At 42.3% G+C, this 13,410-nt stretch overlaps 1 protein-coding gene across 1 annotated transcript; it reads left to right on the top strand.

Annotated features, from left to right (window-relative positions):
- The first annotated feature begins 2,353 nt into the window (after positions 1 to 2,353).
- Positions 2,354 to 13,213, top strand: klhl3 (kelch-like family member 3). The gene is made up of 15 exons (XM_076103523.1): positions 2,354 to 2,421; positions 4,195 to 4,329; positions 4,602 to 4,708; positions 4,825 to 4,946; positions 6,800 to 6,962; positions 7,187 to 7,296; positions 7,850 to 7,966; positions 8,090 to 8,239; positions 8,383 to 8,500; positions 8,740 to 8,937; positions 9,099 to 9,200; positions 9,359 to 9,487; positions 9,790 to 9,930; positions 10,268 to 10,411; positions 10,502 to 13,213. Exons 1-15 carry the CDS (start codon positions 2,402 to 2,404, stop codon positions 10,528 to 10,530), a joined length of 1,785 nt encoding a protein of 594 aa, XP_075959638.1. The 5' UTR covers positions 2,354 to 2,401; the 3' UTR covers positions 10,531 to 13,213.
- The last annotated feature ends 197 nt before the right edge of the window (positions 13,214 to 13,410 follow it).

Raw genomic sequence — 13,410 nt, 5'->3', positions numbered from 1 at the left:
GTTGGGTTACATTTCAGCAGATGTGTTATCAAAACAGCAAAGAGTTTGATGCATTTGTATCCTCATTACTTGGATAATCTTTAGCCTTTTTCTAACCTAGTGAAGATGGTTCATAAAGCCACCACCAGGAGGGAGTATTGCCTGTGAATGCACGCATGTCAATGCATGCAATCCTCGTTTCATCGGCCATTTTATACCGGCATGGATTCACCAGTGCGTACCAGAAGCGGTAGTTTTTAGCTGAGTTGTTCCTCTGAAAGCAGTTTTCTTTTAGAATAATACAAATGTTAACCTTTTAGAAAATAAGCAAATACTCGCCATTGAGGATTGTAATCCAAATATATTCTCCATTGCCCACGTGGGTGCAGTGATACATATACTGATTTGTATGTTTTTCAAAATAAAATATTTTTCTTATTTAAAATATCCTTGAATGTTGTGTTGCCTTTTGTGAAGTTGTTTAATTAAAGTACAGATGGTCACAAAACTGAGCCTCATTTGGTTCACAATTGTTTCTGGACGTTTTCCAAATCTCATCTAATAGATTTAATATAGCTGGGATGTCTAACTACAGTCCATGATTAGTTTTAAAAGATGTAGGTTAGATTTAATATATCAATATAGATTAATAAAAGGTGTAGTGAGAGAGAAAAAGAGGTCTCACTCTGACACTATTTCTGGGTACGAAAACGTGGCTCTCTGGAGCAAGACTTTGTTTTCAACTTTTTTAATCAGACCAAAGACTTCAACTGAATGTCATCACACTCCCAGATTGTATGTCTGATTTCTTCAAGGCAAAGACAGTTAATTTCCTTTTAGCACCTTTCAATAAATACATTAAAAGTGCTGTACACTATCAATAAAAGGCATGACAACATGCTCTACAAGAGAAACAAAAGGGATTTTTTTTAAATAAATAAGCTAAGATGACATGAAACATATATTAGGAGCCTTCATTTGAAAGAGCTGAGATGAGGTGGAATAGAGGAATTTCACACCATCGGACAGTTAATCTATCAGTAACTAATATGTCTGCATTGAATGAATGAATGTCAATACAAATATATCACACAACAAAAAGAACAGTCGGCGGCACAGACCTCACTTTGAGTTTGTTCCTGATATGCGGTGAATAAAAACTGAATGTGGCATATCAGAGAAGCTGTTGACATTAAAACACAGAGTGCTGTTAACTAAGAGAAGTGTTTTATTTCATTGATTCATTCAGAGGAAAGATCTGAGAACTGATCCACGTTCTTCATCTGTCTAACTAAGAGGAGAAAATGCCCAGAACAAACCATCAAATATATAAAACATTGTGCAACATCAAACCCTGTGGATGTGATTGAGACCAGTGGACAGTTGCTGTTCCAGGATGAACCTGTGAGGACTTCCCTGGTGGTCATGTTTTTTGTTGACACAATAAATCAATTGACAGAAAATTAAAAGGCAATTATATTGATCATTTATCAATCAAGTCATTCATCAAAAATGACAAACATCCAAGAATGTGTGCAAATAAAGGAACTTTATAAGTGTTTGTGCTTACATAGAAAGACAAAACAGCTAAGAACAAGAACAAAGCTAGACAAATAAGGGTAAAGAATAGACAGGACTATTATGGTATATGTGAAAAAATATGATGCATATATATATATATATATATATATATATATATATATATATATATATATACAACAAAAATCAAATGTCTATATACAAGTCAAGTGTTTCTGTAAATTGTAAACGATTAATAATGCAAAGAAATACATATTATAGTGGTGGATATGTTGTGAGGATTTACTGTATTAAATTAATGTAAATAATTCATGACTGTTGGCAGGGCAAAACAACTCAGGACATTTGAAGACATCATCTTGGGCTTTAGGAATTCAGGAAAGTAATATTTCATGATTTTCATAATTTTTTTAGACAAAATGATCAAAAGATGAATCTGTAAAATAATCAGCCAATTAATTGCAAATTAAAATAATCATCAGTTAGCGGCCCTATTTAATTTTAAACTAGAAATAAGTCTAATTTTAGTCAAATATGAACGCCATATATATCTGATTCTTCTTTGGTCACTTGGATTAAATAACTGACTAAAACGTGACTAAAAGTGTCTAATGTGCAGGAATTTTATATCTTGTAAAAGAGACGTACCAATGTGTTATTTCTATGTGTATGAGTCATTTCTTTGTTTTTAAATTGCACACTGAAACAAGTTGTACCCTGGAACATTCAATACACACTGCATGTGTATATCTTTTTTACTGTACACACTGCATGTGTATATACAGTATATTTGTTTGTTTTTGTGCGGAGGGATTCATCTCAGTCACACACGATCTTCGTGCAGCTGCAGAGCGCTCATTGCCTGCTGTTTGTGTCCGTGAGGATGGACGGTGTGTCGTTGGGGTGAGTTGGCTGAGCGGTTTAGGGATTATTGTGTAAATCTGAGAATCACGCTGCTTCTACATCTGTTGGATAACATGTCACAGCACATGATCAGTCGGCTCGTACATACAAACACACAGACAGTACAAAGAGCTTCCTCTAGCTAGCCTTGTTGACCAGCTAGCTTCTGATGCTAGCTACGTTGCTAACCCAAAACTCCCAAGTTAACATGGAGACATGTAAACGTTGCTTTATAGACAGTGACCTGGTGGTGGACTGGCTCCTACAATGTGTTTTCACTTTGATTTAAGTGGTCGGCATGTCAGTTAACGGAAGTTTATGTTAGCAGTGCAGTTAAATGAGAAGCTAAGATGACGCTAAGAGCTAGCCAGCCTGACAACTTGAAGCTCAACAGATTCAAAACAAACTGTATTTTCTTTCTAACTTTTTTTTTCAGTCAGTTTTTAACATTCAGAATTATGATTTTACACGGATTACTTTCAGGACTTTTGCTGTTGTGAATTAACATATTACTCCTCGTGTGGCTCATCGTTATTGTGTCGTGTGCAGACTAAAGACTTCAAGGGAACACACAGTAACGTTACTGCACACACAGTCTCACTAACAACGTGACACATGTAACAAAGTAGATGTAGCGCGAGATCAGTTCTGGTTGAGGGGTTTTCTTACTGGTCACCTGCTCTCAGGTAAGTGCAGGACACCTGAGTTTAAAACCTAATCCATGTTTTTTTAAAAAGTATTCTCTCATATTAGGATCCCACATGGCTTGAGAATAACAGCAGCTGTATGAAACATTGGGTAACAGGAAATGTTGTTCCTCATTCCTTTGTGTAGTCTTAAAGAAGAAGGCCTCCATTATTCAGTATTTTTTATTATCGTCAACAAATCCCACGAAAAGACTCAAACCATCAATAAATGCATCCCAGTCATAAAATCACAGCTGTCCAAAAACATCAGTGTCCCTCGTGTCATCTTTGTGACACGTTCCTTCACACACTGTGTTAAATGTGCATTAATCCACGGCTGACAATAGTCCCCTAACAAGTGCACGATCACTCCCGTGTAACATTTGAGCTAAAACTATAGTGACCGGCTGTATCAGGGAGTGATGTAGCCTAAAAATGATTATTAATGTCTGACAAACACAGACAAGGGTAGTGTGGTCAGACAGATGGACACATTGTTGTTTTTTGTTCTTTGCATGATGTTTGAGGATGTTTTATGATTGAAGGATGTGGGTCATCCTCAGTCAAACAGCTTGAATGGTTATTTAGTGCAGTAAGGACGTCAGGAATCCGTCATGCGTTAGGATCTAGAGGTGGGCCATATGGAAAGAATCTTATTATACGTCTTATATAACAGCTAGATGTGCTTTTATTTCATGCGAGGGATGCATTGTTATGTAAAGTGATATGAGGCAATAAAAACCGCTGGTACCAATACAGATCCAGCATATTTACATGGTGCATCTCTCATAACAATGTAGTTGTGATATAGTATGTTTTCTGGGATTTCAGTTGAGACACCGTTAATAGATAAAACTTTATCTTTCCTTTCTTTTTGTGTCTGATCCTGTGTTCTTACCTGCCGGATTAAGGCATTCATCGCTACACTATTGCAACAAAAAGGGACACAATATTCAGCGTTGTGTCCTACCCGTCCCGTCGTCTTCTCACAACCCTAGAGGTGAACCAGAAGGTAGCGCGTCTTAACTGTTTGGGTAAACGTCTATATCTCCACTGATCCAGACACTTGCCTCTCATGTCTCACCAGTGTGGTGGCCACACCGGCCTCGCCACGTCCAACCTGCAACACGGACTCGGAGGAGGACACGGTGAATGGAGGGATGCACACCTTCAACCAGACGCACATGAGGAAGGCTTTCCAGCTGATGAACGAGCTGAGGAGGTGTGTTGCTGACGGTGTCAAAGAATGAAGACACTATATACAAATGGCCTTTTGTGAATGAAGAGACTGTAGTCACCTTTTGTGAGTCAGGAAAAACATGTAATTCTACAAGTCATCTTTAAGTACAGCCCTGGAAATAAACACCTTAATTGGCACATTTTCTGGAAGGCAGCCCTCCTGTCAATACTTGGCTTAAAAGATGCTTTTGCTGGCTCCTATGTGCATATTTGCAGACAGTTATAATAAAACACTTCTTTCTCCTCGGTCTTCAGTAAAAAGATGCTGTGTGACGTCCAGCTGGTGGCGGGGAGCGTTGAAGTGCCGGCTCACAGGGTGGTCCTGGCGTCCTGTAGCCCCTACTTCTGTGCCATGTTCACAGGTACACACACACACACACACACACACACACACACACACACACACACACTCTACTGTTTGCTTGACATCACATCTGATGTGTGCGAGTGTGTGCTCAACTGTGTGTGTGTTTTGTAGGGGATATGAGTGAGAGCAAAGCCCATCAGGTGGAGATCCGAGAGGTGGACGGACAGACCCTGAAGAAGCTGGTCGACTACATCTACACGGCTGAGATAGACGTCACAGAGGACAACGTCCAGGTGAGAGTGTGTGTTAAGCTGCCATGAAGTCCAGTCCAGTTCGTTACACATTAGAATGGTGATTTTTGCGTTTCCTTGAGTGAAAGCGGTGCGTCAGTCCACATACAGAGCTGTACCATGGAGGGGAACACGGCTTTAGAGAGTGTTTGTAAGGAAGAGGGAGAGCAAGGAGGAAGGGAGTGAAAGTGTCTTCCTGTTTTCACCAGATGTTTTTTTTCTTTTTACATCTGTTATGTTGGCTTTTACCTGAATTCCAGCTCTGGTTTTGCTTTAAAAATGTTGATGTCACAGCGTAGAGAATCGGCAACGTCTTCTCGTTGTTTATCCCACGAGGCTTGTTGTGAGTTGTGTCCCTCTCAGCTTCTCCTCTCCTCTGTCAGAGGGTTCACTTTAAACATTTAGCTGCAGGGGGGATTGTTTCAATACAATAGCTGAGCTCATTTTTTTTACAGTTTGGATAATTAAGTAGAGTTGCTGCTCCCGGCAAAAAGATTTGCGCTCACAGCGTTAATCACAATTATAAAGCTTCCTTGTCGTGGAGAAGGAAACGTGTGCTGTCGCTGCTGTCTTGACCTTTTCCTGTGTGCAGTCCTTTGTTTTGAACAAAAGTCAGAGCAACAACACAACACGCTGCTATTTACTGAGAGATTTTAGCATTCTGTGTGCAGTGGAGACAGTTGTTATAGCAGTTTTTAACCCTTTTTTTTGTTATACTGTTCACTCAGAACACACTCTTTTTAGGCTTTTGGTCTAATGTCTAGCGGTTGTCAGTGAGCGGGCTTTTAGATGAAAGAAAACAACCCAAATAAGATTGAACGTCTAGTTTGTGAAAGTTTCTATCCTTTACTTTCTCAGTGTTTCTTAGAGCACTTTTCAAAACACATTAATTACATCAAATGTTTCAGACAATAAAGTGGAGAGAAATCTGTATCAGACACCAAATGAGGGGAAAAAGAACCAGAAAGTTGATTTATAAAACCATTTTATTTACTTTTTAATGATTTCAAACACACGAGAGTTTTTGTTTATCATAAAGGAAACCGATCGCTCAAACTGTTTTGGTTTGTCCGTTAGATTTCAGACCTGCCTGAGGAGCCGGTGTTTCTCACCAGGAGAGCTGGTAATGCTTGTGAGCTGTGCTTCTGAAAGCTGTGGGTCGAGGCCTTGTTTGTCTCGGTGGCATTAACTCTCGGTAACTGTGGCGCCGGGTTGAATAAATGCAGCAGGATCGAGCTGCAGGCAGGAAACTTCCTCTGATTATTAGCACAGGAAGTGTGCATGGAGAGAGGCAGGAAATCCTCCCACTGTTAGCGGCGTGCCCGCCTGATTGGCTCGCTCTACAACGCGTGACGTGTGTGTTTTGACTATTAGAAGATTCTTGAACTGTGTGTTTTCACTGTACAATATAACTCGTTTGTGCTGCCTTCAGTGCTGGCTTTGTGTGCTCGGCAGACGAGAGAGGTGTAGAGGCAGACGGGGACTGTCTCACTGACCTACTTAAGTTTATGTGTGTGGGGATGTAGCAGTGGGAGTCTTTGTGTTGTAGCATCATGCTTTCAACAGCACACTGCCTGCCTGACACACTAACAGACATCAAATACTGTACTTGCACGCTCCCATTCCAGGCCTATTGCTTTGTAACATGAACGCCGTACTGTACTTCTGGTGTTAACCTCCACGTCTGTCCATTTAATGGTGTAAAGGCTAAAAGGAGGAGCTTGTAAAGAAATGTGGTGAAAGAGAAAAACACACGTAGCTACATCACACTGTGAGATGACACAGAACATGGCTGCCCAAGTCGGTTCCTTCACCAGTAAAATCCAGTTTGAGTTTTAAAGTTATCTCCTTTGCAGGTTCTGCTGCCGGCGGCCAGCCTCCTCCAGCTGATGGATGTTCGTCAGGTGTGTTGTGAGTTCCTGCAGTCTCAGCTTCACCCCACCAACTGTCTGGGCATCAGAGCCTTCGCTGATCTGCACACATGCACACAGCTTCTGGACCAGTCCCACGCATATGCTGGTAAGCTTCTGAATGTTCACACATACAAATCATCAGTCATCTTTGCCCCTGTGTGTGTGTTAGTGTGTGTGTGTGTGTATGTGTGTGTGCTTTTACGTAACTGAGTTTTAGATGTTGCAAATCACACCAGGGCATAAACATGAGCTTTTGCGGCAGTTTGGCGTCGTGTTCGTTTGTCACAGAGCTCATTAACTAAAATATTTAGTTTGTGTTTTGTCTCTCAGAGCAGCATTTCTCTGACGTGGTGCAGGGAGAAGAGTTCCTGAGCCTTTCTCTGCAGCAGGTGTGCAGCCTCATCTCCAGCGACAAACTGACTGTTTCCACAGAGGAGAAGGTCAGAGAGCCCGATGCACGCACTCACACTCTCACACACACACACACACACACACACACACACATACACACACACACATACACTTCTGTAATTTGATAACTTTGTGGGTGAAAAGATGTGAGAATTGTGTTCTTAAGGAACACAAAATAAGAGATAAAGTCTGTCAGGAAAGGGACGAGATTAAGAGATTTTAGTGGGAGCTGAGAACGGTCTGTGGCTGTACTAAAGACATGCGTCCTCATCAGCAGCAGTGTTCCAGAGGACGTTATGTCCCTCTGCTGTTATCCACTAAAGCAGACGCGTCTCAGGGAGCATCTGTGTGTCATCTGTGCTGTCAGCAGCAGTCAGAGTGACAGAGTCACACTGTCACATTCTTCACCGTCACACTGGCTGCTGCTATCAGTCAACACTGAATTATCTGCTGTGATTTATTCCTGGGTGGATCAATACAAAAGTCTAAGACCCCGACATGTTTTACATTCATTTGAGTTTGAGCCACGGTGCCACACACGAGTGTAAACAAAGCTTGAGTCTCTCCGTCTCTCTCTTGCAGGTGTTTGAGGCGATGATATCGTGGATCAAGTACGATAAGCCGGCTCGTCTGGAGAACATGCCCAAACTGATGGAGCATGTCAGACTCCCACTGCTGACCAGGGATTACCTGGTGCAGGTAAAAGAAGCGATGAGTGACACTACACATTAGCAGATCCTAGGATATCTAGAAATACTGTAGTGAGTGATGGCCGTCCATTTGTTTTGTAAGTGACGGTTAAACTTGTGGTCCCTGTTTCAGATCGTGGAGGAAGAGGCTTTGATAAAGAACAACAGCACCTGTAAAGATTTTCTCATAGAAGCGATGAAGTATCACCTGCTGCCAGCTGACCAGCGGCACCTCATCAAGACAGACAGGACCCGCCCACGAACTCCCATCAGCATCCCAAAAGTACACAAAAACACACGCGTACAGCGTCGCACACGGCGCTCAACGACACAGATCACACATACAAGAAACATGTGTATTCACCTTGTAGCAGCTGTATCAGATATGTATTTTCATTTGTAAACACTGACTGTGTGCATGTGCAGGTGATGATTGTGGTGGGCGGACAGGCTCCGAAGGCGATCCGCAGCGTGGAGTGTTACGACTTCCAGGAGGATCGATGGTACCAAGTAGCGGACCTGCCTTCAAGACGCTGCCGGGCAGGTCAGCTTGTGTTTAGTACGGCGTCATGTGACTCTGACTGTAGTTCTTAACTGTTATCTAGCCACCGGAAACAACCTGTGCTAGATTTCCTCCGACACTATAATTTAGAAACCAAAACACAGCTACTAGTGTAGTCCATTGAGTGTCAGCAGCTTCAGTTAAGAGATTAACCAAACTCATCATTATGTGGTGAAACATTATCCCCAAGCTTTCTCACATTTCATTGTGTCCGTGTGCAGGTGTGGTTACGATGGCGAGCCGCGTGTACGCAATCGGGGGGTTCAACAGTTCACTGCGGGAGAGGACTGTGGACGTGTACGACGGAGTGAGAGACCAGTGGAGTGCGGTGGCGAGCATGCAGGAGAGGCGCAGTACACTGGGAGCTGCTGTGTTGGGGGAGTTACTGTACGCCGTGGGGGGCTTCAACGGCAGTATAGGTACACACACACGCACACACTGAAAATATACCAATTCCAGTCTATCAGCTGGATGCAAAATGTTGACACCTACAGACTGATCGACACACATCCAGTCTTACTCTAACCTATCAGTGATGATTGCTGATCTGCTAGTTCTGTTTGTCTTTGCTCTCCTTCAGGTTTGTCGACAGTAGAAGTCCACAATTATAAAACCAACGAGTGGATATATGTCGCCTCCATGAACACCAGACGCAGCAGTGTGGGAGTGGGAGTGATCGACGGTAAGACGAGAAGTGTGTGAGGGACCGGGGTTAAATCATTTTAAAGGAAAAGCCAGAATTCTGATGTCACCTATTGTAATGACCGTGTGTGTGTGTGTGTGTGTGTGTGTGTGTGTGTGTGTGTGTGTGTGTGTGTGTGTGTGTGTGTCTGTCTGCAGGTAAGTTGTATGCAGTAGGAGGCTATGATGGAGCATCCCGTCAGTGCCTCAGTACAGTGGAAGAGTACGACCCTGTTGCTGATCAGTGGTGCTACGTAGCCGACATGAGCACACGCCGCAGTGGAGCAGGTACGTACACACACACACACACACACACACACACAGTACACACACACATATACAGCTGTAACCCTAACTCTTGGTTCTCCAACAGAGATGCACACACGCTTACACACTGGAGATGAATCTATACAATGTTATACAAACTGTACAATGTTTGCCGTATGGAGCAACAGCACCACCCGGTGGTCTGCAATTGTATGAGCAAAAATCCTAGAAAGATCACAACTACTACAGTTCATTATTACACTGTACTGACATGAAGGCCCCCTTGCTTGTGTCTAAATACATATTACATTGTGTTTGTCCAGGTGTAGGAGTGTTGAGTGGTCATTTGTATGCAGCAGGAGGACACGACGGCCCCCTGGTGAGGAAGAGCGTTGAGGTGTACGACCCTCAGACCAACGCCTGGAGACTGGTCTGTGACATGAACATGTGCCGACGTAACGCAGGTCAGATAACAACCACAGACACGCAACATCCACCAACCAGTTGTTGCACATAGGAGGTAACTGTCGATGCTAGAAACTGCATACAAGTGGGTTAAAAAATACCTGCTTTAGTATTTGATCCTGTGGTTTCAAGAGTCTTAACAGTTTTACAAAAGCTCAGTGATTAAAGGGTACATGTTTTTATTTAGTTTCCTTCACATACCATAATACTTACTGTGAACATTATCTACCACGATGCAGATTTATCAAAATCAGGACAGGCATAAGCTTCTTGAAAGATGAAATGTTAAATGGGTTTTGTCCGAGTTGTTAAAACGTGTCCAACTCTCTCCTCAAGGCGTCTGTGCCATTAACGGGCTGCTCTATGTGATCGGAGGAGACGACGGCTCCTGTAACCTCTCCTCTGTGGAGTTTTACAACCCGGCCATAGACAAGTGGAGCCTCATTCCCACAAACATGGGCAACGGACGCAGCTATGCAGGTACGCACGCTGAACGCGGGCAACACTTCTACATCACTGAGAGAAATACATGTGACAGTGTGTGACTCTTTAATTCTCTCACTCCTACAGGAGTCGCAGTGATTGACAAGCCGTTATGACCAGGGCCCCCCCCCCCCCCCCCCCACAGCATCAGACTCACACTGTCTGCCTCTTGAGCTTCAGATGTCAGAGATGTGACGCCTGAGATGAACACTTTCCAAATGGCCGAGCCGCTCTCAATCTGCAGCTGATTGAATCAAGGATGCGCTAAACCACAACCTTATTTTGTTGCTTTGTCCATTTTAATGAGTGACATCCTGACTTTTAAAGGACACTGTTGCACTGGATAAATAACAATATCCACAGGATGGTGTGCTTATGAGTGAGTTTTCATATGAAAAGCACATAACAAGCGGCTGTATCAGCTGACGATGTGGACCAAACGATGTGTGTTTAGATGCTCGGTGGTGTTCATGTGATGGACCGCATCACACCCGAGAAACTGAATACTTTTAACCACCAGCTTGCTGATTTCTGGCTGACTGGCTGCCTTTACCGCTAACGGTGTTTGCTGCAATCACCGGGGCATTGCGACACCGTCTTGTGTTTGACTGTTGCCGGAGCGTTAATCCAAGATCCTGGAAATCTGGTCACGCCGCGGGAGACTTAAAAAAAACAACAAAAAAAAAAACTGACAACTTGCCACCGATCCTCCGATACACATCAGCTTATGGCAACTCTATTTCTGCCCCAACCGTCAGCAAAAGGCCACAGCTGCCAGAGTGTATTTGTTCTCAACCCGGAGGCCTGGACAGAGAGAGCTGCGAGACAATTCAAAGAATGTAGAAATTCTCTTGTATGCAAATCAGCTATGATATTTAATATTTTTGAGATTGTTTTTAAAAGAGGTTGAGAACCACTTGCTGTGGCTCAAAACCCCGAACCAGTGGACCCGGTAGGACTTGAGTCTGATGTCGACACACTACTGATGCACTGATCACTTGCACTGACTGACTCGCCGGACGTCTGCCTGTCTTTCTGACTGACCTGCTGCCAGACAGACGGCTGCTCGGCCGTCTGTCTGTTACTGATCGTACTCATGGGAGCATTTAAAGTCGCCACTTAAAGGCCAATCATTTCACCAGAAATTGTAAAAACAAGTGTGCCAGTTTTGCTGATCAGAATAATGCTGGAGGCACATTGTGCTTTTAATCTCTTCATAACAATTGTTTGTTTATTGTCTGAGGGAGCGTGTCAAAATATACTGTAGACATTCAACCGTTGAACTATAATGTAAACGATGCAGGTTTAAGATCTATTTATTGTTTTGAAGCATTTGATCACATAGCATTTATTAATATCGAAGTGCGCTTCTCATTTCATTTCCTCAGCCTTGTTACACTTTGTGCTCCATTCACATAATTCAGACGACGACGGGTGTATTTTAGATGTTTAGTTGACTGAGTGGTGCCATACCTTTTGAACAAAAAAAAAAAAATAGATTTGTAGAAGCTGCTTTATGAAAGGAGTTCTCAGCCAAACCTTTCACTTCTGCCTGCAATCTTCCAGAAGTCAAGGATGCGATCGACTGTCATTTTTAAAACCCTGTGACAAAAAAAGGACCATGCTGTTGTTTTTGTATGTTTAACCACCTCATACATTTTGACTGACAAATTTACTTTTTCACGTCTTCCAGGAAGTGAGTCTCAGTTTATATGATAATAGTTGAAACTTGCTCGAGACACTGCAACAATATTTGAAAGGAATCTCCCCGCATGGAGCTTACAGTTATAGTTGGCAACATTTCGACATACTGATACATCATGACCAAGACGGGCTTCACGGCAAAACATCAGGTGCTTTAAAGCTCTAATTTGCCCCAAATTCCCAGAGCGCCAATATACATTTTTAATAGTTATTGTGCAGCAATGCAGGCAAATAGCATGGACTCTGTGGTGCATTCATGTGTCTGCAGGTGGGTCAGAAAATCACAATTTAAGAAACAAACGTAATCGTGGAGTGACATCAGCAGCTTCTTTTTTAAAGTCAAATGTCAAAGTCTTATGCCGTGTGTGTGAAACCACTCATTCATTGGTCTAAAAACCCTGTTCTACCGCAGACAATAATCAACAGGAAGTTCTAACTAAACGTGCTAAAAGATCCAAACAAACACCAGTATGGTTGAGGTTCATTGTTCAGTCTTGACTTTGGAAACAGAAGTTGACAAGAACTTCACTTCAAGGTCCATTTAGTAGCTGTTCTGGAGCTTCTGGTCATATTACTCGGCGCTTATTAGCTGATTGAGATCAGTTCAAAGTTCAGCCTCAACTGGCGAAGACGAGTCCAGAGCTAAGAAATGGACCTTGACGTGAGATTTAGTTTTTGTGTGTCACATCGTGTGGTATGGAAGTTTTCAGATGTATAATGTTCTTACTAAGCGCAGATGTTATATTTTTAATATCATAAACTGTGGATGTTGTAAACTTAACAGTTGATATTGTGAGTTCATTGATTGTTTGTTGGGGAGATTGTGTGGTTTGAACTTTCATACGTTCAGTTGAAGCTTCTGCACCTGTGTCAAACTTGAAATCATTGAAATGAACTACGCACATTAAACAGGCTTACTTTGCAAGACTTTAAACCGGCTATTGTCTGAAACTGTAAAGTTACACGAGGGGGCATTTTATATATTCTATATACTATTTTGTAATTTCATTATGACTGGCAGATGTTTGTTAAGCATTTCCTCAGATTATATATAGATAATCTCAATTATGTTGAATTATTACATCTTTAATCTGTGATGTTCTCAGTCTCCTTTACTTTTTTGGTTTGGCAATCCTAAGTATGATTATCAGAAACGGGTTCACTATAATGGATTGAGGACATAATTATTGTTAATAGTAACACCTGTGCTATTTGTAAAAACCTCAGGTGAAAGAACTTTACATCTAAAGTAGCTACTAAAATGGGAAACACTGAATATTAAGTCCGAAGAA

Source organism: Anarhichas minor, unplaced genomic scaffold (genome assembly GCF_050575085.1).
Source record: "Anarhichas minor isolate MPS153535 unplaced genomic scaffold, ASM5057508v1 ptg000028l, whole genome shotgun sequence".
Classification (NCBI taxonomy): Eukaryota; Metazoa; Chordata; class Actinopteri; order Perciformes; family Anarhichadidae; genus Anarhichas; species Anarhichas minor.
This window is presented reverse-complemented; position numbering and strand designations above follow the sequence as displayed.